The following is a 23735-nucleotide window of genomic DNA, read 5'->3' as shown; positions in this document are numbered from 1 at the left end:
GTTAACCCTATCGATATTCACAATAAAACGTAATACTCTTAGAATATTTTTTTATGGATGACCTAAATAAGATATTCGACTCACGAAATTGATCCGTGAGAACGTCTCACAAGAGTTTTTGTAACATATACACACACACATATATATAAAATAAAATTTGTAAGTTACAGATATAATGAATATTGGGAATTATTTATTTGTTTTTTAAAAAAAGTAAATCTGAAAAATTATTTAATTAGTTCATTAATTATAAGAGGCCACGGTAGCTAGGTTCTGCATCCACTAACCTATCCTTCCCAAAACTAATTGAACGTTATTAATTCCTTTTTTGTTGGAAGCTAAGTAACATTTACTTATATACAACTAAAACTTGTATTGAGAGGGATTCATAAATAAATTTAATTATTAGCTTTACATAATAATTATTGAATTAATTATTACTTCAATTTGTTTAATTTTATATTTATTTTTAAAAAAATTTGTGGTCTAGGAAACTATACATACACCAAAAGATATGTTAGTATGTCATCAATGAGGTGTTCGAGTTAGTGGAATATGTGAATATTTAGTCAATAATTAGGAGTTTGATTCACACTACCAACACTTTATCGGACGATCTCGTAGCACAAGGCTTCATCATTATGGTTTACTTAACTTGCGTAGTTTGCATGCTATTGTATTAACTTAAGATTTACCTAATTAATGTGCACCAGAGGACAGATACTACGAGTTCTCACGTCATAAAAAAACATATATTATACCATTTTCCATCGGAATTGAATGTCAAAATATTTAATACACCGATTTATGCTGTTTCATTCATATATAGTTTGCCTATTTAAAATTGAAAATATATATATTAATTTTGAATGTTTTGGATTTGTGGAAAATAAGTGATCAGAGCCAACATTATGTTACGATTTACATATAAATGCATTATTCATATAAGCAAATTAAATTCGGACTAACTACATACATTCAATATAGCAGTTTAGTTGAAACCAAAATGGAAGGATAGTCCGTTTGTCGTTTTATCGAAAGTTATAGTTTGTGGTAATGATACAACTAAAATATTTTAAATCGTATAGCAGCTCAAGTGTCACGTTTCGACTGTTCTAACAAGTAAGTACAATTACTGCATCTCAATAATTTTTATCACAACAATTGCATTTCATGCGATAAATGAAAATCGAACCCATGACCCGAGCTCTGTTATCAATTGTAGGATCAAGTACATATCGTTTACCAAAAGTTATAGATAGTGGTAATAGTGCAACTTAAATCTTTTAAAAGTACAACAGTCCAAATGTTACATTTTGATTGTTTTAACAAGCAGAGACAATTATTATACCCAACAAAAATTTTATGCATTCATCGATGACTTATAGTCTAGCTGACACCAAGGTTCAGAATTTGAGACGAAGTTTCGGGTTCGAGACTCAGTTGTAACAAATCTTATTGAAGTATAATAATTATTTCAACACAAGTTTTTGCCAAAAAAAAATACTTGAACCCCTGAGATTTTTTAAAATAAAATAAAATAATATGATAAATTAACATTTAGACTTCTTAACTCACTGATTGAGAATGGACACTTGTGTAGAATTAACAAATGCGAATACTATTTTTAAACAAACATTAATATAACTTTCTTTTGTACATTACATTATTTTACACAATTGTGTGATTAGCTCACTTCCCTTACATCACTATAATATTTCACATGAAACTTTGTAATTTTTTTTAAAAATTTAAATTCAATTAACTCTAATTTTTTTAGCTTTTGTGTAATGTGTTGTCCCTTTGGGTATAATATTATTAGAAATAGAATTGATGAACCAAGCAAAAGGACCAAAACTAATTACCTCAATTAGGGGATTAACTATAATATTTTATTTTCCTCACATGAATAAAGTTATACTCATTTTTAAAATTCACAAGAATAATAATTTACCTTTTATTCAGATTTAAATTTTCATCAGAAGTAATATTGATGCATAATAAAGTAATTAATAATCTCAATAATTTTATAGGAAAATTGTTTTTTTTGGTCCTGTATGTTTTCTTCTTTACAACTTTAGTCATCTATGTTATCAAATTTCAGTCAGAGTCTTGTATGTTTCGATTTTTGATAATTTTAATTTTTTTTATAGTAACCGATGGTATGACACCAAAAACGTTAGCGTCACGTTATTAAAAAAAGAACTAAAAGTGTCAAAACAAAAACAAATTTAACGGACTAAAACTAAAATTGACAATATAAGTGACTAAAAAATAATTTTATTGAATTATATTATATTTAAAATAACATAAGTATTGTGTACACCGAGGGAGATTAAAGACAAAGACATCAAATCTGGCGAATTACTTAATATGGATGTGATTACTTATCCGCTGTTCAACTTCCAACCACNTGTTTATTATTGAGATAATATTGAAGTTTATAATTTATATATTATATTTATTTATTTTGCAAAAATAGAAGTGTTTTTTTTAGCCATTATTTGTAGGAAATCGACCACTATTTCACAAGTTGTCTATCATAGAACAAATGACATTTGTGTTCTAAATTCTTCAACGTTTATTTTATTGGTTATGGTTATAAGTCTCCACCATTTTTAAAATATTAGGTACATTTATTAGTTTTGATTTTAACGATATCTAATTATTTTCAAATTTCGAAATATATATAGTATAATTTATATTTTTATTTTATCAAACCTAGTTGCATATGTTTAAATAGAATAAAATTATGTTGTCACCGTTTGGTTCGTGGTATGAGACAAATAGTATGGAGATAAATAATATTTTTTAATACTAAAATATATAAAAATGATAGTTAATATAATGTTTGATTTGATTGATTAATTTGTTTAAATTTGAGATAATGTGATATTATCATTTTGTCCTTTTGAAACTATTAATAAAATATTTATAATATTATTTATTAAAGATAATATTGTAATTTCAATTTAATATTTGATTGATGTAAGATAAATTATTGATGATTTGATTGATATAATATAAATGATTGGTAGATTGATAAATAATATGGTGCTTCAAACATGAGATTAGATTGGATAAAAATGTGGAAAAATAATATAACGAACCAAACGACTATATATAGAGTTTTTTTCCTGTAAGCCCTTTCGATATGAGCTTTTGCTATGAATGCACCACATGATGTCATACAGGGATTGGTGGACTCTGGTCTAGGGTAAAAAAATTTAAAAAATATATGATTATTATGTATTTTAGTTATAGAATGTGTTAAATTTTTGTAAAGTTCATTAGTAACCCAAATATTTATTGTTCTTTCAACTTTCAGCCTAGGTTCCGTTGAATCAGAACCTAGGCCAAGAAAAATTTCTTGACTACGCCCCCGATGTCATATAAGAGTTTTCGATCACATGGGAGGACTTACATAGATGTTTCAAAGTGAGTTGTTGAAGATATCAGAACACACACACTCACAGATTATATATGATGAACAAATATCATGATCACTCATATATGTAAAAATCACTGAAATAACTTATCTACATCGAATAAATGGACGACATCTCAAAATTCTCATAATAGTTGCTCTATATCTATGTGGGGTGGGTAGTTGTAAATTAAGAAAGAAGGGGACTAAAGTACTAATGTATCCCAGATCATAATTAAATGCATTTTCAGTACTTCTATATTGACTTACAAAAAAGACAAAACAACTATCTAGTTGTGGGTAAAAATAATAAATAAATAAATAATAAGTAGAATGTGTTGAAAAATTATTTAAAAATGTGTTAAATATTTGTGTTGAAAATGTGAATGTTGAATGTTGAAAATTAGGTAAAATTAGGTGATGAATATAGAAAATTAGTGTGTGATGATGTAGGTAATGATGTATTTTATTTTTGGATTATTTGTAAAAATTTTCTATAAATAGATCTCTCATTTGTGAAGAAAATCACAATTGAGTTGAGAGAAAAATATTATAAAGTGTGTAGTGTGATAATTTTAAGAGTTTGAGATTTTTACTTTTTACCGTAAATTTTTACTTTTTCACAACACGTTATCAGCACGAAGCTCTAAAAGTCCTCCATATTTTTCCAAGCTCCGAACAGAAGAAAAAGGTAACAAAAGTAATAATATTTATTTTACTGTTATTTATTTATTGTTTATATATTTAATATATAATATAATGTTATTATTAGAAATAATAAAAATAATTTTTTCAAAAACTTGTTATAAATCCTGGGAGGATGTTAAGACGACATCCCACACTCCCGGTAAGGGATACGACAAGTATAAAAGCCTATAAGGTTTTTAAACAAAATAACTTATGACACCTAATTATAATAATGTGATATGATATACATAATTATTTAAATATGACTAATATTATATACACCATATTATTACCATAAAATTATACAAATACATACATTTATTTTCTTATACACCAACGGTAATAAACGGTAACAAAACGGCTAGTTTTTGCTCTATAAATACAATCTCACAAATACATTCAATCACTCCAACTTTCTCTTCTTCTCTAAAAATTATTCTTCATCAAATTTTCGAAGAAAAAAAGAAGATGGCTTTCACGAGGTTATTTTTAATTATTTTGGTTATCATACTCACCAGTCTTGTATTTATCGGAGAATATCCTCCTCGTGTGTTTTCTTTATTTTTACGAATACTTGTACTTGTTGTTTATCCATTACTTTGTATTGCAATATTCATTAACTAATAAAATGCATCGTAATTTTTAGTACCACCATGGCAAACTTGGCAAAGCTCGAATTCATCGCTCTTGATATTACTGGGAAAAACTATATGCCATGGACTCTTGATGTAGAAATGCATCTTGAGTCATTGGGTCTAAGCGAGACCATTAAAGAAAATGGTATATCTTCATCACAAGAAAAAGCAAAAGCTATAATATTTTTACGACGACACCTTGATGAAGGTTTAAAATGTGAATATCTCATCGAAAAAGATCCCATGGCTCTGTGGAAAGGATTAAAAGAGAGATTTGAACATATAAGGGAAGTTATACTTCCGACCGCCCGTGATGAATGGAATATGTTAAGATTCCAAGACTTTAAAAAAGTCAGTGATTACAATTCAGCGATGTATAGAATAATCTCGCAGTTAAAATTTTGTGGACATGAGGTTACAGAATCGGAAATGCTTGAAAAAACATTTTCCACGTTTCACGCATCAAATATAACACTACAGCAACAATATAGAGTGCGTGAATTTGCGAGATATTATGAACTCATCACCTGTCTTCTTGTGGCGGAAAAGAACAACGAGCTATTAATGAGAAATCATCAGTCCCGACCCACTGGATCAACAGCATTTCCAGAAGTAAATGCTGTAAGTAAAAATGAATTTAAACCTGGAAACCAAAATCAAATTCAAAGACAAGGTTTTGGTCGAGGTCGAGGTCGAGGTCGTGGACGTGGACGTGGACGAGGAAGTGGTCGTGGACGCGGCCGTGGTTTTGAAAATAATCGAGATAGTTATTTCTATAATTCATCTCAAAATAACATCCCAAACCATCCACAGAAAAGGCATCAAGAAAACACGAATGTTAATGAAAATCACTCGAAAAGATTTGAAAGTTCTTGTTTCAGATGCGGCACTCCAGGACATTGGTCTCGTATTTGTCGAGCCCCTGAGCATCTTTGCAAACTTTATAAAGAATCAATAAAGGGGAAAGAAAAGGAGACCAACTTCACTGAGCGAAGTGACCGTTTGAGTGATTCAACTCATTTTGATGCTGCTGATTTTATGAATGATTTTTCTGGAAATGATCATTATGTTGGTGGGATAGAAATGAACAATATTGATGCTGCAGATTTTCTCAATGATTTCTCTGAAAATGAACAATATAGTGGTAGAATATAAATGTACAATAATTTATTTTTCATGTATTTATATGATAATGTTTTATTGTACAATTATGATATGTGTTATATTTAAATATGTATTGTCATTAATTTTTTTTCATTGCATATTTTTTGAAGTTCAAATATGGAAAATGCTATGAGCAAAGCTGAAGTTTGCATACCCGATAGTGGTACAACGCACACTATCCTCCGAGATAAAAGATATTTCTTGGAACTAAAACCAACAAAAACAACGGTGAATACAATATCAGGTCCTGTAGACTTGATTAAAGGATGTGGTAAAGCACAATTTTTGTTACCTAATGGTACAAAATTTTTGATCAATGATGCTTTATATTCACCACAATCGAAAAGAAATTTGTTGAGTTTTAATGATATATATTCCCATGGGTATGATACTCAAACAATGAATGAAGGGAATGAGAAATATATGTGTCTTACCACATATAAATCAGGAAAGAAATATGTGATTGAAAAACTACCAATGCTCCCTACTGGATTGCATTATACACATATACGTCCCATTGAATCAAACATGGTAATTGATAATTCTTCAATATTAACCAATTGGCATGATCGATTAGGACATCCTGGTTCAACAATGATGCGAAGAATTATAGAAAATACACATGGTCATCCATTGAAAGACCAGAAGATCTTTCAGAATAATAAGTTTCAATGTAAAGCATGTTCTCTTGGAAAACTTATTATAAGACCATCACCAGCCAAAATCCAAACTGAATCACCAATGTTTCTTGAACGTATTCAGGGTGATATTTGTGGACCAATCCATCCACCATGTGGACCATTCAGATACTTTATGGTATTGATTGATGCCTCCAGCAGATGGTCACATGTATGTTTATTGTCAACTCGAAATGTTGCATTTGCAAGATTACTTGCTCAAATAATAAAATTGAGGAATCAATTTCCCGATTATACAATCAAGAAAATTAGACTTGATAATGCTGGTGAATTTACTTCCCAGACTTTCAATGATTATTGTATGTCTATGGGAATCATTGTTGAGCATCCTGTTGCTCATGTACATACTCAAAATGGATTGGCTGAATCATTGATTAAACGTCTGCAAATGATTGCTAGACCAATGATTATGAAAACAAAGCTCCCTATTTCTATATGGGGACATGCAATTTTACATGCTGCTTCATTAATTCGCATCAGACCAAGTGCATATCATAAATACTCCCCATTGCAGCTTGCATTTGGTAAAGAACCAGACATTTCTCATCTGAGAATTTTTGGATGTATGGTGTATGTGCCTATTGCACCACCTCAACGAAAGAAAATGGGACCTCAAAGAAAGATTGGAATTTATATTGGTTATGATAGTCCATCGATCATTCGATATCTTGAACCACAGACAGGCGACGTGTTCACAGCACGTTTTGCTGATTGTCATTTTAATGAGGAAATCTTCCCAATGTTAGGGGGAGAACAGAAACATACCGAAAAAGAAATTACATGGTATGTATCATCATTGTTACATCTGGATCCAAGAACAAAACAATGTGAAAAAGATGTACAGCAAATTGTGCACTTGCAAAGAATAGCAAATCAAATACCAGATGCATTTGCAGACACAAAAGGGGTAACTAAATCATATATACATGCTGCAAATGCCCCTGCTCGAATTGAAATTCCGAAGAAACAAATTGAAGATAGTCATGATGTCATTAAACGCCTGAAGCGTGGAAGGCCAGTTGGTTCCAAGGATAAAAATCCTCGAAAAAGAAAATTCATAGAGAAACACAATGATCACAAAATAGAGAATGATGTTCCTGAAGAAACACATAATGATCACAAAATAGAGAATGATGTTCCTGAAGAAACACATGATGATGAAAATGTTTTGTCAGAACCACAAACTGACGAGAATCATGAAATCTCTATCAATTATATTAATACTGGAAAAATATGGAACCGAAAAGATATAGAAGAAATTGATGATATATTTTCTTATAATGTGGCAATCGACATCATAAATGATAATGAAGATCATGAACCAAAATCTTTTGGTGAATGTAAAAATCGGCAGGATTGGATAAAATGGAAAGATGCCATCCAGGTTGAATTGGATTCGCTAAATAAACGTAATGTTTTTGGACCTATAGTCCTTACACCTGAAGGTGTAAAACCTGTTGGATACAAATGGGTTTTTATTCGAAAGCGAAATGAGAAAAATGAAATAGTAAGATATAAAGCTCGACTTGTTGCACAAGGTTTTTCTCAAAGGCCTGGAATTGATTATGAAGAAACGTATTCTCCTGTGATGGATGCAATTACGTTTCGGTATTTGATTAGCTTGGCAGTATCTGAAAATTTAGAAATGCGTCTTATGGATGTTGTTACAGCCTACTTATATGGATCACTTGATAGTAATATATATATGAAAATCCCTGAAGGATTTAAGATGCCTGAAGCACAAAGTTCAAAACCCAGAGAATGTTATTCTGTGAAATTACTAAGATCATTATATGGGTTGAAGCAATCCGGCAGAATGTGGTATAATAGGCTAAGTGATCACTTGATGAAAAAGGGATATGTAAATAATTCAATATGCCCTTGTGTTTTCATTAAGAAAACAACATCCGGATGCGTAATTATTGCTGTATATGTTGATGATTTAAACATCATTGGAACAAATAAGGAAATTCAAGAAGTTGTGTCATACTTGAAAGAAGAATTTGAAATGAAGGATCTTGGAAAAACCAAGTATTGTCTGGGTTTACAAATTGAACAAAAAGAATGTGGAATATTTGTTCACCAGACAAATTATACAGAAAAGATCCTTAAACGTTTTAATATGGACAAATCAAATCCTTTAAGTACTCCAATGGTTGTTAGATCATTAAACATAGAAAAGGATCCATTCCGTCCATGTGAAGATGATGAAGATATTCTTGGTCCAGAAGTACCATATCTAAGTGCTATCGGTGCCCTTATGTATCTTACAAATTGTACAAGGCCTGATATATCTTTTGCCGTAAATTTATTGGCAAGATTTAGCACATATCCAACAAAGAGACATTGGAACGGAATTAAACATATATTCCGTTATCTACGAGGAACGACAGACTTGGGACTTTTGTATTCAAAAGATGCTAATCCAAGTATAATTGGTTATGCCGATGCTGGATACTTATCTGATCCACACAAAGCACGTTCTCAAACTGGATATGTATTTACTCGTGGAGGCACTGCAATTTCTTGGCGTTCACAGAAACAAACACTTGTAACAACTTCATCAAATCATGCCGAGATTATTGCACTACATGAAGCAAGCCGTGAATGTGTGTGGTTAAAATCAATGACTCAACATATCCAAATCTCATGCGGATTATCATTCGACGAGAAGCCTGTGATACTATATGAAGATAATGCTGCATGTGTTGCTCAAATGAAAGAAGGATACATAAAAAGCGACAGAACTAAACATATTCCTCCTAAGTTCTTCGCATTCACCAAGGAGCTTGAGAAGAATAAATGTATTGATGTTCGTCACATTCAATCAAGTGAAAACTCATCAGATCTCTTCACAAAGGCACTTCCTACGACAATATTCAGAAAGCACATATATAATATTGGGATGCGCAATCTACGAAATTTGTGAAGAATTGTTCGTGTCAACATGAGGGGGAGTTTACGTGACTGCACTCTTTTTCCCTTACTATGGTTTTTATCCCAATGGGTTTTTCCTAGTAAGGTTTTTAACGAGGCAGTATAAAAACACGTAATGTATACAATCATTATGATCATCATCACAAGGGGGAGTGTTGAAAAATTATTTAAAAATGTGTTAAATATTTGTGTTGAAAATGTGAATGTTGAATGTTGAAAATTAGGTAAAATTAGGTGATGAATATTGAAAATTAGTGTGTGATGATGTAGGTAATGATGTATTTTATTTTTGGATTATTTGTAAAAATTTTCTATAAATAGATCTCTCATTTGTGAAGAAAATCACAATTGAGTTGAGAGAAAAATATTATAAAGTGTGATAATTTTAAGAGTTTGAGATTTTTACTTTTTCACAACAGAATGAATGGTATTATTGTCGGTTTATTTGATATTTTATGTTATTCAATTTAAATTTAATAATGTATTTTTAATTTTTTGACGAATTTTTCATTAAAAATATTGATATAGTACTGCATATATCAGCTCGAAACTACGTAAGCGTCGCATATTTGTCACCTTAATATCACATTGTAAAAATATTAAAATTGCAAAAAAAAAAAAACAAAACAAAACAAAAGAAAACAAAACAAACAAACAAAGATAACACATATCAAGACTTAAATTTGATAATATAGATGACTAAAATAGCAGAGAAACACATATACATGACTAATATTGCAGTTCCCTGAATAAAATGAGAGTTGAAATTTATACTCAATTTCTTGTTATTTGCACTCCATTTATGAATAAATTTGACACATATTTTACACGAAGTGAAATATATAACACAAAATTTGATATAAATATCAACTTCCGAATAAAATAATGCTAATAATCAAAATTTTGGACTAACTTGTTTCCCATCCGATGCTCAAAGGAGATAAATCAATAATTTTCATAAATTTATAAAATAATGTGTTTTCTTGAATTTATTAGGATCGGCATTGTGCAACAAAAGGGTATACATGAAGGTGTCAATTACCCAAGTAGATGAAACACCCCATGTTTATCTATAGTTTAATACAAAGTTTTGGTTTACCACCAAAAATTTTTTTTTTTTTTTACGATTTTGCTAAAAATTATAGATTTCGACTTAATAATAAGTGCTTGATGTTAATATAATTTTAAATACATCATAATAAATTATCACTTTGTAAATTCACGATTAATTTTAAATGGATATAATAACGTATTCTCGAATCTTCTTATAGAAGTTGATTTAGATGTTGAATGAAAAATTTAAATTTCGATTTTATAAATTAAAATTTAGTTATATTTTAATAATGTAATTCGTCAAATTTAAAACACGGTATATTAAATAATAGTGAGAATCACGAACTCAATTGAACTACTAGTTGTGGGGCACGTGTGGACCACTGCCAGATTTATGGAGTAAATGTCATCGAATCGACAAGGCAACTGAACATGGCAGTGTTTGTATGTCAATATTGTGAGTGGGTGAAATAATATTATATTCTATTTTCTTTTTTTTCATTTTAAAAAGTTTTTAATTTTGTCATTCGATTATTTTTCTATTAATAAAAAACTATATTTATCCCGAGGGTTATCCGAGTTGACTGAGTGTGTGACGTTTGAGTTGATCAAGGTCTCAATCTTGAAAATTACTAAATTCCTCTCTACATGAGCCTATTTACAAGTTTACTTGTTCTATTTGATTTACATGATATTGTACATATTCGAAGTTTACTTAATGTACATCAGAAAATCAATGATTTGCAGGTTACTGCATATCATCGTTTCTTGTGGCATGGTGCTTGCTACAATGCTACATCAAATTAATAACTTTTATTATTTCTTTTAATGATTTTATTTTTTGAAAAAATAATTTTGATTTTACAATATCTATAATAATTTTAAGTTTTTATATAAATATAAACAATTGTAACATTATCTATTTTATTTTTTTAATGAATTTTATAATTTGTTTATTTACACTACTTAATTTATTGCAAAATTAATTATTATGAGTAAGTTAATTATTTAAAAAAAAATTATAATTTATTTATTTACACTACTTAATTTATTGCAAAATTAATTATTATAAGTAAGTTAATTATTTAAATGAATTTATTATACTATCCAAAAAATTAAATTAGTCAGATAAAATTATTAAAAATAAAAAACATATAATATATCAGTAAATTCATAAATTATAATTTGATGAAATAAAATTATGAGGATTAATATTCTAACAATATTCTCTTCATGAGTAGTTCAAAATATGTAGTTTGGAAATAAGTTGTGTATATACAAATTTTCCTAGTTTGACACAATATTTATATTATCTATAATATCTAATTAAAGTACAATCACTTATACTGAAAGTGCCCCATCGAATCAGAGCCTTTCTAAACTCTATGGACGATGCAGAACGAAATTCAGCTAAGGTAAGGTCCTGTCGCGGGTAGGGATGTAAATGAACCGAACTGTTCGCGAGCTTTTCGGATCTCGGCTCGTTAAAAAGTTTGTTCGGGCTCGTTCGTTAAGCTTATCGAGCCGAGCCTGAGCCTTATTTTGGGATCGACAATTTTGTTGAGCCGAGCTTGAGATTAATGATGTTCGGCTCGTTAGCTCGTGAACATGTTCGATAATAAGTTCGTGAGCTCAAAATTGAGCTCGGCTCGTTTAGCTGGCTCGTGAGCTCGAGCTCGAGCTCGGCTCGTTTAAGTGGGGTACGAGCTCGGCTCGTTTAGGTAGATCGTGAGTTCGAATTTGAGATAATTAATGAGTTATAATATTAAAATAATTATGTATGATAAATAATAATAAATTAAAAATTAAAAATTATATTAAAAACGAGCCGAGCCCGAGCCAGGCTCATTAAACAAGATAAACGAGCCAATAACGAGCCGAGCCCCAGCTTCATAACTTCCGAACGAGCCGAGCCCGAGCTTCAAACCAAAGACTCGTAACGAGCCCGAGCCGAGCCCGAGCCGAGAAAATAGTTTAACAAGCCGAGCCCGAGCCTGATACTGTTCGGCTCGGCTCGGCTCATTTACATTCCTAGTCGCGGGTCAGTTTCGTAAGAGGAATTATCAATCCATACAAGCTTGTTACTTATATCGTTACAAATATGTGTAAAACCGTGGTATTTATGTGATTCCTCGGAATGAGATGATGTATAATGTACTGCATTATAGATATAGATTGAGGTACCAATCGATTGTATCTCTTTCTGACTACTAATCTAAGAGTCGAGAAAGTCAACAAAGAAAAAAAACCTTCATTGATAGAGATTGAGAAATTACCATAAAAAGATACATAGAGAACAAAATCGGGCAGCAGATTTTATGGCAAAGGGACGAAGATAAAAACGATTCCCTCGAACAAGCTACAAGAGATCATGGATAAAGACAAGATGATCATTGGAAGAGATAAAAATTCTTATAAATTAGAAATTACAATTGGATGTCTTTCTCCGTACTATCCAAAAAATAATTTCTAATTTATTTGGTGAAGTCTCCTTTAAAATGATAATTATACTTTCGTTATCATTTTGTTGGTGAATTTTTTTTCCTAAAATAATCTTTGTTTTAAATTTTTAGTCATAGTCTTAGGGATATAAGATATATAGTTAATTATTTCTGAAATTATAATTGAAATTTATTTACGTTTTTTTCTCTGTATAAATTGAAAAAGGGCTTTGACTGGTCAATTGCCAGCATGTCGCCATCACTGGCATGACTCCAAATAGCAAACTCCGCCTCGACCCACCACGTGTCGTCCTATCATTGGCAGACGGTTCCTTCCCTTGATTATTTTATTTAAACCTTGTAATTTTTTCAGGACTCGTGTTTCTTCAGTCGCCATTGCCCTTTCCAGGAACACAATTTTCTCAACCCAAGATCCAAAGAGGTATGTTCCTCTTTTTATGCTTATCTATTTTATTATAGTTGATTTGAATTTATGTTGTGAGTTTCTCGTCGATTGTCGATTTCGGATACGAGGATTTGAACTTTCTCTCCATGATCTGTTTTGTGCTGATGCTTTTGCCGTATTTATGTTGTTTATTGGTTTATTAGAGTTTAAAGGAACAAAATTTAAGGGGTATTGTGAAATTTGGCGGTGATTTGGATTTGTTTCATTGAATGATTTTATTTTATTTTGTTGGGTAATAATCTGGAAAAAGGTGGTGGAGTTGTTTTAAAGTATGTGTGGAAAGAAAGTATTTTTTGATTATATATTATTGTAGCCTTAAATATTTATGTAAATTGAGGCATTTTAAAATCATGGTTCTATCTTTGCCTCCTTGGGGGGTTTGTCTGCACATTGCGATAAGCACTGTTTTGGGGTTTGGGATATTACATTGTGGGTTGAACCTGAAATTTACCAATGGTTAACTTTTTACCAGTATTTTATGACATAAGGCACGAACCAATCCTCGCGTGACTATCCATAAGAACGCCTTGGAACTGTTCTTTTTTATTTATAATTTATAATGTTACACTTCCTGGAATTTGCACAGGTTTGAATTCAATTTATTACGCAAAACATGTCTCCAGCTGATTCATCGCGCGAGGAAAATGTGTACATGGCCAAGTTGGCCGAACAAGCTGAGCGGTATGAGGAAATGGTCGAGTTCATGGAGAAGGTTACAAAGACAGCCAGCACCGATGAGCTGACTGTGGAAGAAAGAAACCTCCTCTCTGTGGCATACAAGAATGTGATTGGTGCCAGGAGGGCTTCATGGAGGATAATCTCTTCCATTGAGCAGAAGGAAGAGAGTCGCGGAAATGAGGATCATGTGAATACCATTAAAGAATACCGGGGTAAGATTGAGGCGGAACTCAGCAAAATCTGTGATGGAATTTTGAACCTTCTCGAGACCCATCTCGTTCCTGCTGCTGGTTCTGCTGAATCCAAGGTGTTTTATTTAAAAATGAAGGGTGATTATCATCGGTATTTGGCTGAGTTCAAGACCGGGACCGAGAGAAAAGAAGCTGCTGAGAGTACTCTGCTGGCCTACAAATCTGCTCAGGCTAGTAGCATTAATACGCTGATGGCTTTGGCCTTTGTGCTTATGGAGTTTTTTGTGATGACACCTTTTGAGTTCTCTTTTTCCCTTTGTCGTACAGGATATTGCGTTGGCTGAATTGGCTCCCACTCACCCAATCAGACTTGGACTTGCACTTAACTTCTCCGTTTTCTATTATGAAATCCTTACTTCACCAGATCGTGCCTGCAACCTTGCTAAACAGGTAATCAAGATAGTCTCTGTTCCCTACCATTCTTTTTCTGGCTTCTAGAAGATGATTGATCCTAATTCTTGCAGCATAGAGGAAAAATACTGTCTATTATTAGAGATTCATCGAGGAAATGGTTGCCTAGAAGGCATATCCAATGCTACTTTTAATGGATAAAACAGTTGAATAGGAGCTTATAGTCCCATTCATTATTTTTCTCCTTTTTTCTTTCTGCATCGTGTTGAAATTTGACCCCTCTTGGATTTATCATGTGTAAGCTTGAAAAGTCTTGTTTTAATTGGCTGTTGAGCATTTTTAAAAATTGTATGGTTTTATTTTCCCCCTAATTTCTAATTCATATCAATTATGCCATCCTCGTGTTGTTTTTTGCTCGATATGATACTGCAATTATTAATTTAAACCCAACTATTCGGTGTTAAAATATCTAATGATTCCGACTTCAGTAGTGGCTGTTTTGATTTCATAACCTGTACCATAATGTCCAATAGTTTCTTTTGAAGTTTGATCTAATTGACTCTATAGTCGCTTCTACTAGATAATACCTTTTTTCGCAAAAGAAAGATTATAAGCGTGTAAACAGTATTTTCCATCAGTTTCTTTCTTGTTTTCTTTTTTTATTGCGGTTGTTTAACTGTGTTCCTTCTGTTTCCATTGAAGACCAATTGCATGTCCATTTTGTTGTTCACTGATGGATATCCTCTTTTTCAGGCTTTTGATGAAGCTATTGCCGAACTAGATACATTGGGTGAGGAATCATACAAGGACAGCACATTGATCATGCAACTTCTGCGAGACAATCTAACTCTTTGGACTTCTGATATCACGGTATCTCCCTTGCCTTTAAATATCGCGTGTTTGTATATTTATTTTCCATATAATGCTTTGCAATCTCTTTCTAGATACAGTGAATCCTCTATGGATTGTTAAACCACTTTATGAACACGTGTATTAGGGGCTGGGGCTGAAAATTCATCCTTATTCATACCATTTGATACCCTTTATCTTATAAAAAATTTATTACTGCGTGCATGTTCATGAATCATGTGTTTATTTTATCGGGTTTTAGGATGATGCTGGGGATGATATCAAGGAAGCTTCGAAACAGGAATCTGGTGATGGTCAACGGTGAGGAGTTTGTATCGTAGATTTGCGCTCTTCTTTTTCTTGTTCTAGCTTAGACTTCGTTCTGTTGTAGCGAGACCTGATGGACATGGTTTGCAAAGTATTGTTGGTTCTTATGGTTTGAATCTTGATTGGAAAATATGGTTGGTGATTGTTGATTAATGTTTTATGTCCATGAGCTGTGATATGTTCGAATGTTGCTTTTGTTTTGTTTGCCTCTTGTAATCTAAGTTGGCTGTAGCGTCAAACAACACATATGGAGTTAAGACCCATGTTTTAAACTATCCCTTGTAGTCATTCGATACATACATTGATATTTTGTTAAAAAATTTCATTTTTTAAAAAAATATCAATTATTTCGATCATCCAAATGAAATAACCGATTTTAAATTGATTCTACTTATAATTTGGTTTCCAAGAAAAAAAATCATTTTGTTTTTATGGGTGAAATGCTATAATCGATTTTGAAAATTCTATTCAACGAAGTCATTTAAACCAATTGTCCACCCCTAGCCATCTCCCAACTTTAAGCCAAACCACCATTTCTCGGTTTCTTTATGGGGAACATATAACGTTGAATTGTTGCTAAGCCTCGGTGAACATCTAACAGTAACTAGAAATTTCTGATTTATGGCCCTGATAGAAGTATATAATACACCAGCATCATTGACAAGTTCTATTTCTCACTTCAGACAAGAAAAGTAGTAGAAGATAAAAATAAAGTGAAATAAGAAGCTGGTATTGCAGGGTAAAAAAGCATAGTCAAGTAGAGAGCAGTTATACATATATTTTTATTAATATAACTACAAGATTACCTATACACAGTATCTACACTTGCATTCAGCAGTAAAATCTTGGTTGCTTGTATCTTTACTCTATCAAATCGAGTGGAGGTTCGATGATGAAAAGCAGAGAGCTCAGCAGCAACATGAAGAAGGAGAAATACATGAGTGATTTGCAAGGATCTGCATACCGTCGAATGAGTATCATCCCATCTTCTTCACCAGTTCCTGATGATGCATCCTTCACTTGTAAACTAGGACAAGTCACATAACCATATGCTATACCTGTAAAAACTGCTGCGAAATGTGCCCTGTAAACCAAATTAAATGACAACTTAATCCGTTAGGCATAACGTAAAGCATTTATATGCTTGATAAGAAGAGTTTTTGCAACAGCACTTCTCTTCTTCTGACTTCACAAACAATTTATAGTTATTTTCCTGAACAAAGTTGAGCCAGTGCGAACTCAACACGCTACAAAAGTAACATTCCAATAATTCTGAGGGAAAAAGCCGGGCTTACCAGTCATCAATAGGACCAAAACTGCTGACAACAAAGCTCAGAGCTGTAAAAATAATGGCTTTACGAAACATTCTTTCGGAAGAATCTCTTGCAATGAGATCTTTGTTTTGAACTTGATAAATAAGCCAAGCTCCGATCAAAGCAAACCCAGGTCCCTGAACAAGAACAGTCGCATTGGAGTCTACATAAGGTTTGATGGAAACAATAAGAGCAAATATGATGAACCCCTTCTCCTTACCACGATGTCTATTCATGGAAGCTACATTGAATTTAAAGCTGATTTAAATATTTGGGGGACTAATATTAAGTGGAAGCAACAGCGATCAGTTAATCACTACTAATTTGAAACAATTAAACGATGTAGTAAGTATTAGCATACCGTCCCACCAACAGTTGGAGATGGCGTGTGCAGGAAGCTGATCAGATTTCCAGAAATTCCTCCAAGAAGATATATTAAGAGACAAGTAAATGAGCCATATTCTCGAGATACTTCAAGCCCAAAAGTGAAGAGAACCCAGCTACTTAGAGCTATATGAAAGATTCCAGAGTGCTGAAAGTAGCCAAAATATTAATTTCTAAACAAAATTTGGAACCATTTACGGTCATTTAGAAATCTCAAGAACTCAGATTCCGCAAAACCAACCAAAACTTTCACAGCACTGGCTTCCAAAAAACAAAACATTCTAATGAGAGGATGTTTGGACTCTTGGAAGCTTCTATAAAAATAATTAGCCAATAACAAGTTTATTTACTTCTCATACGAAACAGAGTGCTAAACTAATAACAGTATTGAAGCACGAACCAATCATCGATCTTGTACCAGAAATATTGGTGTCACTAGCCTCCACCATTCTCCCGTTACAATCAAGTTATTAACTTTTGCTCCATAAACCGAGGGGATAGAAAATAGAGCAAATTCAGAGTTTTTCACAGGAGTGGCTATCTCGAACAGAAGAACCGCTATATTTATAGAAGCCAATACACCTCTGCGACATAAGCAAAAGTCAAATGAGAATTCAGATGGCCTTGCCTCAAAACAAACTCATATAATGAAGAAGGGAATATATATTACATCAAATAGAAATCCGAGACATAATCTGCTGAATATCTGTCGCCCTTAGCATCATCAGATTTCAATTCCACAAAACTTTTCAGTGATAAGTCCCTTCGAATTCCTTCAGCATTCTCATCATCAGTGCTTAATGACGCCTCTAAATTGTCCACGATGATCTCCGGTTCTTCATCTGAGGGAAAGGGGTTGTTATCAAATAGATTAACATTTTCAGTCAACACGGGCACACCCAGGATATTTGGGGAGATTGAAACATGAGTTTTTTAGAAAATTTAATCATAAGATTTTAATATTTGTGAAGGACTGCCCTTTTACACCCCCGACCCCACTCCACCATTGAGTCCACTAAGGACAGTCTAATTAATTCTATGAAAGCATCAACTAATTATGATGCCATCCAAAACAGTAATACTGGCAGATTAAACTTATTACCACTTTTGACTTTGGTGAGATAATTCTCAAGTGACTTGAGACCATTTCGAAATATGAGCTTATCACTTCTATCAACTGCTTCTGTCCTCTGCTTCTCAATTTTCGAAGAAAGATACTTGGCATCGGTATGAAGCTTTCCGAGATAAGAATTCAAAGACTTCAGATGTTTCTCAGTCGTGCTCGATGCCTTCACAATCATGCATAAATTCCGACTCTGTGAATTTGAAGAACCAGTGTGATGACTAATGCCTTTGTGCTTTCCGAGAAAAAAAGATGCTTCAAGAATGGTCTGCTGTGGTATTGATCCAGATTCCCGCATTCTCATGTTTCCTTTTACAGGTGGAATGATGGGATAAGAATTTGTGTTCTGTCTCCTGCCTGAACCATTTGGTATTTAATCAAAACTCTCATATATTTGGTGAAAGAAATAAAATTATGAACTAATAAGCCTTGTTCAAGTCTGCGACCTTTTACAATCAAAGGAGTATTGACCGTGTGGAACAGCTTATGGCTGCTAGTAATTGCCATCAGGTATAACTGAAAAAACAACAATAAGTAACATTAGTTCTTGTCAGCTCACATGCAGTGTATGCTATGATTAAAAACATCATACCATAGTTTTAAAATTAAAAACAAAAGGTTTTCCACCATAACCAATGTTCACTAAAGCAAGAAATCTACTCATTGCACAAAATTGTAACTACAAGTGTAGCGTTTCCCACATTGGTTTAACTACAAAAACTATAGTGACTAATAAGCTTAAAATACTCTCCCAACTAAACAGGCAGGATTTTTGGTACTTGAATCAAAACAGCACGTCATTGATCGAGAATTTATATCGTGTTAACATTAAATGCTGAACAGATTTGCAATATACTCTACGCTGAGCTGAGTAAAAACCATCTGGAATGGTGGCGGAGGCTTCGGTTTTGCTAAACAACGGGCAACGTTACTTACACCGTTTCTGTTTCACAAACAACATATTAGAATGGCTAATGAGCGTGAGGATTCTACCAGAAGTCTAGTCTATGGGTTTAATACATACTCTAGCTCTTACAGTTCTATTCCACTTCCCTCCATAAACGGTGACATAAAAAGATTTCATTCAAACATTACATCAAACAGTTTATCGTCCCCACATACATTCTCCACTCAAGAAAAAAGTTCAGCTTCTAAACCACGCAAGAAAGTGTAAACAAACCCATTTCACAGGGACATTCACGAGCAAATCCTCGTACCTTAATCTACTGACACTTGGCAAAACAAGTGCGTGTTTTCCAGATGCTCGCAGGGTCCGGAGATCGGGAGATTGCGCTTCCATTAATGAAGTTTCCTAGGTAACTGGAACTGACTTCGTTGATCGCATCTAAGTACCGACCTGTACTTCATAGTTGATGCTGGCCAGTAGTTATGCTGCGGAAGAGTCCAAAAGAAAATTTGTACCTTATCCTCGTTGTCCCAATGATACCTAGCCACGTGTCGTGTCAGAGACCGACCACAAATTTTATTCTTATCATGTATTTCTTTTAAAATGAAAATGATCGAACATAAATTAAACATACAATATTTGTTATTTTATCAAAATTTATAAACAAATTTATTGAAAATCATAAAATTTAAATTTTATTTTTAATTTTTTAATAAAATTATCTATATAAAAAATTGACTATATAAATACACAACACATAATAAAAAAATTTATCTTACATGCAGGCAATGTGTGTATGAGCACTAGTAATAATAATAATTCACCTGCCAATGCCCCTCGTGTGTCTTCGAGTTGATGAAATATATGACTACTTGTTCAACAGTCATGTGTTCGATTCTTTGTATCAATACTTTCTCAACTGAACTTGTTGCAAAAAGTTTATCGAATATGATGATTTGCATGCTGAAAAAACAAGACAACGATTTATATCATCATAAAAAATTAATAATAAAAATAATTCAACCACTAGCATTTACCAACTTTATTGTAAAAAAAATTAAATAAAAAATCTAATAGAAAAGAGTTAGAAACCTATTTCAAACAAGTCATCATCGACAGCCAATATGGCAAGAAACACGTTATGCCAATGTTGAGGCATAAAATATTTTGCTTTAACTTTTGTCTTTCTATTTCTTTTCTTTCTTTCTTTCTTTTTTTTTTTCTTTCTATTTTGGGTCTTGTTGTTGGGCCGACAAATTGCTAATCTCCCAATAAAAATAAAAGTTTCCAAAAATTTATAAAAGTCACATTGGGTTTGGTTATGTTGACCCGGCCCAACCATCTGAATTTATGCATAATTTTAGTGAATTAACCAACATCTAATGGTAGGAATGGTAAAACTCGATTTATCTTGCCTAATGTCTCGATTTCGAGTCTATCCAATAACTTGTTCGCCATGACTCGACTATATTCTACTCGACTCGACTATACATACATACGTGTACCTATAATTACCGATTAGTAACGAAACATATCAGTAATATTCATATAACTTTTTTGATATAACGTCCTAATTAGGATAATTAAAATAATTCTTCAAAAATTATTAAAAATTTATTCTTTTTACAATTGTTTGTATTTTTTAATGTAAAAATTATATTTTTACAAAATTAATAAAAATTAGATTATAATAAAAAAATTTGTATTTTTAAAATGTAAATAATATGTTTTTTAAAAAATTATAAAAATGAGATTATAATGATAAGGATAATATATATTTTTTGAGTTGAAAATAATAATTATGTTTGAAGATAGATACACAACAACTAATAATAAAATATACACCACTAATAATTTAAATAATTATTATCATCACTCATTAAACAATCAATTTGGTAGGGGAAAAAAGTTTATTTCACAGCCAAACACGCCCTAAACTCCCACACTCCCCTCTAATCACTGAAATTCGGAACAGTAGAGCCCGCCTCACAAGCTTTAGCAGCGGCGGTCGGTTCCACTTCAGGCGACGGAGGCACCGCCTCCCCCATCAACTCCTCCGGGAGATCAGGTATGCCCTTCAAGTGAAAAGTGTAGAACAGCTTGAAAGGATAGACGAGCTGTTGGAGCTTCACCTGTCCGTATACCCCCTCAAACACGCCGGAGCCGCCGGTCACGGCGAGATACGAGTCCTCGTGAGTTAAGTACGGTCCTTGCACGGATATGCTGCCGTAATCTCCGAAGTAGAAACTGTAGATTGCTTCGAAGCGAATACCGTTCTTCTCAGGCTCGTTCTTGATCAACACGCAGATTCCGGCTGTTATCCCTGCGCGTTTCTTCAGGTCCCCTGTATACAACTGAAGAAAGAAACGAAGAAGTGATTCAGTTATTTCTGATGGGTTTGATTTGGAATTGCAGATTTGATAGTTTTCTTGTATTTTTTTTCTCACCTTGTTGCTGAAAGGGACGAGATCGCCGAGACAAGTGACAGGCTTTCCGCTCAGCCGAAGAACAGCAGGGCTGCCACGGTCCCGCTCGTTGATCTCGTACACATTCAGTTCTTGAACTTTACCAGAAACTGCAAGGAAATTAACCTAGAAAGTTAATTCTCACCAAAAATACACAGTAATTTGAATTTGCCAATTTATTTTACCACAAAAGTACATGTACTTACCTGATCTTGAATCTGTTGGGTTGATCTCAGTCTGGATCTTGCATGAGAATGATCTTCTGGTGGGAACTGCTGTGAGTTTCTTGGAGATGACTAATGGATTTATGTTAGATGGGCTGAAATAGACAAGCTTTTGGAGTGAGGAACCCGTGGCGGCGGGCGGCAGTTTGGTGGAAGATGGAAGGAGGTTTGCCTTGAGAACGGCGGAAGCCGATGAAGCTGCCATTGCTATGTCGGATCGGAGAAGTGAAATTATTCAAGATTCGTATGCGAATTTGATAATTCAGCATTGATGCAACTTCGTGCATTATATATAGAAAAGAATATAATGACACGTTTTTTATGCGTGCGAGTGCTACGCTTTGTTTGAATATTACATCCAACAAACATGTCGGTTGAGTGCGTGTCATGTTCGAATATGCAATGAAAAATAATATTTTTTGTAGTTTGAGTCGAATAAAAGATATATATCATAAAATTAATCTATAAGACGGTCTCATGTGAATTTTTATGATATGTGAGGTTCTCTCGTGCAAATGATATTAGTCATGAATGCCTAGTCATAAAAAAATATTAATTATTATTGAATTTTAACTATGTCTTGAATGGGAAAAGATTATTAATTTCCATATATTATTATTTCATTGTATTGGGTGTGAAAGTGTGCTTGAAATGTGGGAATTATCGTGGACGGTGTTCAACTCTTGTTCCATAATCCTAACAAGAGCATCCTAATACGGATACATAAATAATATATTATCAAAGAATTTATTATTCCATATATATAATTGACTATAATAATCAGTTGCATTTATTATATTGACTTCGTCCACACCATCATTTACATCGTTATGAATTTATTTATTTAATGGTCAAAAGAGTGGATTGACTTGCTCACTTTTCTTCCATCTTTTTCCACTCTTTTGGAAATGGAAATCTTCTTACTTTAAAAAAATATATAAAAATCAGCACAAATTTACGTGAGATCGTCTCACGGACTAAATTTGTGATATGTGTCTCATTGTATTTCAGTGGATTCATCCATAGAACATATCCATAAGAGTAAGATCGAATTAACCGACCCGAAGGTAAATTCTTACCTTTAAAAAAATTAAAAATTAGTTGTGTGAGATGAGTGAAATTTTGTCGGTGTTTGTAAATGCTTTAAAAAATGATTATGTATTTTTCTTTTACGTCCTTCCTAATACGCACGTGGTCCTGCACCTTGGTATGAGAGGAATGTGAATTAGTAAGAAGATGACCGGCCACCGGCCAAACCCATACGTGGTTACGTATGCCCATTATTGTCATTGAGTAATGGCACACTGGGCCCGCTTTTTATTGGGATTAACGGAGCCCAGTTAGATCCAATAATG

The 23735-nt window shown here is 32.8% G+C and overlaps 3 protein-coding genes across 3 annotated transcripts; 1 reads left to right on the top strand and 2 right to left on the bottom strand.

Annotated features, from left to right (window-relative positions):
• Positions 1 to 13335: 13335 nt before the first annotated feature.
• Positions 13336 to 16164, top strand: LOC140958330 (14-3-3 protein 4-like). Its single transcript, XM_073415745.1, has 5 exons — positions 13336 to 13484; positions 14095 to 14607; positions 14705 to 14827; positions 15542 to 15658; positions 15900 to 16164. The coding sequence occupies exons 2-5, from the start codon at positions 14122 to 14124 to the stop codon at positions 15960 to 15962; spliced, it is 789 nt and encodes a 262-aa protein (XP_073271846.1). The 5' UTR covers positions 13336 to 13484; positions 14095 to 14121; the 3' UTR covers positions 15963 to 16164.
• Positions 16165 to 16605: 441 nt separating this feature from the next.
• On the bottom strand, positions 16606 to 20167 carry LOC140958329 (RHOMBOID-like protein 9, chloroplastic). Its single transcript, XM_073415744.1, has 8 exons — positions 20002 to 20167; positions 19231 to 19300; positions 18764 to 19141; positions 18332 to 18503; positions 18080 to 18245; positions 17639 to 17809; positions 17260 to 17414; positions 16606 to 17048 (listed from the first exon to the last, which is right to left on the bottom strand). Exons 2-8 carry the CDS (start codon positions 19289 to 19291, stop codon positions 16826 to 16828), a joined length of 1326 nt encoding a protein of 441 aa, XP_073271845.1. The 5' UTR covers positions 19292 to 19300; positions 20002 to 20167; the 3' UTR covers positions 16606 to 16825.
• A 1272-nt stretch (positions 20168 to 21439) lies between these two features.
• On the bottom strand, positions 21440 to 22661 carry LOC140958331 (allene oxide cyclase, chloroplastic-like). The gene is made up of 3 exons (XM_073415746.1): positions 22363 to 22661; positions 22139 to 22266; positions 21440 to 22045 (listed from the first exon to the last, which is right to left on the bottom strand). Exons 1-3 carry the CDS (start codon positions 22583 to 22585, stop codon positions 21644 to 21646), a joined length of 753 nt encoding a protein of 250 aa, XP_073271847.1. The 5' UTR covers positions 22586 to 22661; the 3' UTR covers positions 21440 to 21643.
• Between the last annotated feature and the right edge of the window lie 1074 nt (positions 22662 to 23735).

The sequence above is a fragment of the Primulina huaijiensis genome, chromosome 15, assembly GCF_012295235.1.
Source record: "Primulina huaijiensis isolate GDHJ02 chromosome 15, ASM1229523v2, whole genome shotgun sequence".
In the NCBI taxonomy this organism is placed as follows: Eukaryota; Viridiplantae; Streptophyta; class Magnoliopsida; order Lamiales; family Gesneriaceae; genus Primulina; species Primulina huaijiensis.
The sequence above is the reverse complement of the archived record's forward strand: the minus strand, read 5'-3'. Positions and strand labels throughout refer to the sequence as shown.